This window comes from Elephantulus edwardii, unplaced genomic scaffold, assembly GCF_000299155.1.
Source record: "Elephantulus edwardii isolate Elephantulus edwardi_28Jun2011 unplaced genomic scaffold, EleEdw1.0 scaffold00324, whole genome shotgun sequence".
Classification (NCBI taxonomy): Eukaryota; Metazoa; Chordata; class Mammalia; order Macroscelidea; family Macroscelididae; genus Elephantulus; species Elephantulus edwardii.
This window is the reverse complement of record NW_006400074.1, coordinates 363,619-368,017: the sequence shown is the minus strand read 5'-3', so window position 1 is coordinate 368,017 and position 4,399 is coordinate 363,619. Positions and strand designations below refer to the sequence as shown.

Genomic DNA, 4,399 nt, shown 5'->3' with positions numbered 1-4,399 from the left:
CAGTGCGGTTGGCGCAGGATAGAGCAGGGTTTAGGGCTGTTGTGCATAGGGTCGCTATGAGTCGCAAACGACTCGATGGCACATAACAACAACAACGGGCCACCTATCCATCGGGAAAATCTGCTTTCAAAGGTCTCTCCAAAGCACCAAAGAACAAGGGTGTCAGTTTAAAGACGAAGGTATGCCTGATCCAAGCCACGGCCTTTTTAATTACTTTGTGTGTATCTGAAGTTGGACAGGATAAGGAGGAGAGAGGAAGAATGGATGCCTTTGAGGAGTTGGAGAAGAGTACAGAATACCCACAAGGACTGCCAAACAACACACAAGCCTGTATGGGAAGAAGTGCAACCAGAGTGCTCCTCAGAGGCAAGGATGGTGAAATCTGGTCTCACAAACTTTGGACATGTTGTCAGGGGGGCCGGTTATTGCAAAAAGACATTATATTGGGAAAGAGTAGAGGGCTAGAAAGAAGAGGAAGATCCTCAAGATGGACTATTGCGGTGATTCAGCAGTGGACTGGAGCACGAAGTTCATGAACGTGGGACAGGATAGGTCTCAATCTGTTGTTCAGAGGGTAGCTATGAGTAGTAGTCGACCCAACGGCACATAACAGGACACTGCGGGCCGTCTGTGCTGCTGATTTCAGTGTGTGACTGCTGCCATCGTTATCAGCCTCAGTCCAAGACAGAGGTGAGCCCTTTGGCTGGGCAGAATCCATCCCCACCCCACCCCCAACACTGAGCTGCTCTGCCCAGGAGGGCACCCATCTCAAACCCACAGGGCCCCACCTGGCCCAGACCAGTAGCCATCCTACCGGCTTGGGGCAATGAATGTAGCGCGCCAGGCTGATAATGAGGTCGTGTGTGATAGGGTCCACTAGGTTCCGGAAGCTGGCATAGCGATACAGCACATCGTCCAGCGAGGTCGACTCCATGCCTAAGTCCTGCAAGGGCAAAGAAATGCCAGGAGGTCAGGGATGGTGGCTCCACCAGCACCCCCGCCCAGCAATCACTCAACACCCTTTGGATAGCCCTGACCTGAAAAGAGGGGCACAGCCCTAGGGAGGTGGCCAGCCTCTCGAGCCCATCTCTCAAAGAGGCTTCCCAACCAGGAGGAAGCTTCTGCAGTATGTATCTCAGAGGGTCAGGGACAGCTGGGACTAGTTTCTCTTTCAGGGGTTCCAGCCAAGGGAATTGGCATCTGTGTGGTTTACAGATACATGCCTTCAGGCCTATGGACACCTCCCAACAGAGTGCCCTGTGATCGTCAAGGATGAGGCAGAGGTGATTTTCTGGGGGCAAAATTTGTTGAAAAATTGAGTGAATTTTTTACAAACCATTTAGCATTTCATTCAATCACGTGTTGTTGTGTACCACTGTGTCAGAACGGACCCATAGCTGACCCTCCAGCAGGTTTTCAGAGGCAGTAAACTGCACAGGAGAAGACTGCCCATCTTGACTGGTTGAACCATATACCTTTACATTGGCAACACATCCTTTTTCACTAAGCCATCACAGCTCCAGTGGCTCATCAATTGTTCATAGACATTTTGTTTTATAATATTTATTATCATTTGATACTGTAATGAATTGACGCAACATCTAATTAAAATTTGGGGACAAAATTTGGAAATGGAATACAGAGCAAAATCCTGCCTGTGTGACCAGATAATTTACTGGTGTTTATTTATGCTTTCTTCTTGGTGCTATGGTTCTTCCCCTCTTCCCTTTATTTTTTTTTTTAAATTGGTTTTCATTTAATTACTCATTTTGTTTTAGAACATTAATTACAACTGATCAATGCTGTTTATTATATCTTATAAAATCCTCACTGAACCCTCTCTTTCCCTTCATCTTACCCTCTATCTGCTAATCTCTGTACCCCTCTGCCTCTCTTCCGTCACTGTCAACATCATGATTGTTTCTATTTGTGAATGAACCTTTTCTTCACTTTCCCCCTCTAGCCAATAAGTTTTGCATATCCTATTTCATATTGTTAATTGCAATACACACAATTTCTGATCATTCATTTCATATTGACCTTCTCTTCCTCCCTTCCAATAAAGCTTTGTCTATCCATTAATTTACTACTCTACACACAGAGTAACAGTACCAAAATGAATTGGCTGACACAGAACCATTTCAGGAAGGAGCATATGATTAAGAACCAATGGTAATAAAGAAATAAGTTCAAGCTGCCCTGAAGGAATTGGCAAAAAATAAGGCCTCAGGAACTGATGGGATATCAATCGACATATTTCAACAAACAGATGCATCCCTGGATGCAAACACCAGGCTGATCCAAGAAGTCTGGAAGGCAGCTTCCTGACCAATAGAATGGAAGAGATCCGTATTCTCATTTCCAAGAAAAATGATAGAATGTGGAAATTATAGAACAATACCAATAGTATCACATGCAAGCAAAATCTTGCTGAAGATTATTAAAAATTGGCCAGAACAGTACATTAATAGAGACATGCCAGAAATTCAAGCTGGATTTCAAAGAGGTCATGGTATCAGGGATGTCACTGCTGATGTCAGATGGATCTTGGTGGAAAGTAGAGACCACCAGAAGGATGTCTATTTGTGTTCTATTGAATATGCAAAGGATTTGTGTGGGTCACAACAAATTGTGGCTAACATTGGGAAGAAGAGAAATCCCAGGACACTTGCTTGTGTGCATGTGAAACCTAGACCTCGACCAAGAAGCTGTTGTTTTAGCAGAGCAAGACAACACTGCATGGTTTAAAATCAAGAAAAGTGTGCATCAGGGCTATATACTTTCTGAAGGATTGTAACCTGTTCAATCTTTATGCTGAACAAATTACACATGAAGCCAGACTTGAAGAATGAGGCATCAAGATTGAAGTAAGACTCATCAACAACCTGTCTTATGTAGATGACACAATGTTGCTAGCTGTAAGTGAAGAGGATTTGATACTTTTGCTGTAGATAAAAAACTACAGCCTTCAATATGGATAACATGTGAATCCATCAAGAAAACAAAAACCCTCATCACCAGGCCAGTGGAGAAAAGGCTGAAGTTGTCAAATGATTTCATCTTACATCAATCAATATGAGCAGTCAAGAAACTAAAAGACAAGGGAGCTCTGGTGGCCTAGTGGCAAGAAGCTGCACTGCAATCCTGAAGGTGTGCAGTGTGAATCCACCAGATGTTCTGCTAGAGAAGGAGGGGCAATCTCCTCCTGTGCCAGTCAGATCTGATTTGATGGTATACGTTTGCATTAAAAAAACCCCAAACCAAAACAACAACCCAAGAAATACAAACAAAAAGAAATTAAAAGATGAGTCACTCTTGGAAAATCTGCTGTCAGAGACCTCTCCAGAGCACTAAAGAGCAGTGATATTAGTTTAAAGACTAAGGTGTGTCTTCTCCAAGTTGTGGTCTCCTCAATTACTTGCTATGTACCTGCAAGTTGGACAATGACTAAGGATGACAGAAGAACTGATGCCTTTGAATTATGGTGTTGGAGAAGAGTAGAGAACAAACAGTCCTGGAGAAAGTGAAATAAAAATCAGGTTGCTCCTTGGAGGCTAGGATGGTGAAACTCAGTCTCATATACTTTGAACATGCTGTTAGGAGGGGCTAGTCCTTGAAGAAGGACACCATGCTTGGGAAGGTGGAGGGACAGTGCAGGAGAGGATGACCCTGGATGAGATGGATTGACTCAGCAACTGGGGTAGTATTTGGTAGTTAGTATTTGGGGGCAGGTGTGTCAGAGACAGAGAGAATGGCTCAGGATAGGGTGGGGTTCAGAGCTATTGTACATAAGGTTGCTAAGAAGGCACATAACAATTTTGTCAATTGTTTCTCCACTTAATGGGTTTTGTCTCCTTGTCAAGGGTAAGTTGACCAGAGGTGGATGGATTGATTCCTGGGTTCTTGACTTTATTCCATTGATCCATGAAGCTGTTGCTGTATCATTATGATGCTATTTTTTTTTTTATTAGGACAACTGTATAGTAGGTTTTGAGATGAAGGAATGTGATGTCTCCTACTTTTTCAGTACAGCTTTGCTTTTTTGAAGTCTCTTTATTTTCCAAATAAAGTTGGAAATTGCTTTTTCAGAAGCATTAGAGGACTTTTAGCTTTGCCAGAAAAGTCGTATGTGAGTTCTCACACACTGACTGTATCCATGGTTTTCCCAGTGTCAGATTCAAAATGGCACTGGCTTCTTTGCGGTTGTTGTTAAGTACCGTCAATTCAAGTACAACTCATACTGACCCTTTCTTTGAACAAAAGATCTGAACCCTGAGCTCTCTTGTGCCATCCTCATCATCTCTGACATACTTGAGCCTACTGCTGCAGTCACTGTGTCAGTCTATCTTAAGAGTCTTTCTAGTAGATTATATTTGGGGGTAGGGGGTGGGGTTTGGGG

General features: G+C 43.4%; 1 protein-coding gene across 1 annotated transcript in view; it reads right to left on the bottom strand.

Annotated features, from left to right (window-relative positions):
• Positions 1 to 4,399, bottom strand: part of FAM211A (family with sequence similarity 211, member A) — a 116,419-nt gene that overhangs the window by 22,518 nt on the left and 89,502 nt on the right. Inside the window, 1 exon segment of the mRNA XM_006901396.1 lies at positions 815 to 943. Coding sequence (XP_006901458.1) covers positions 815 to 943 — 129 coding nt within the window.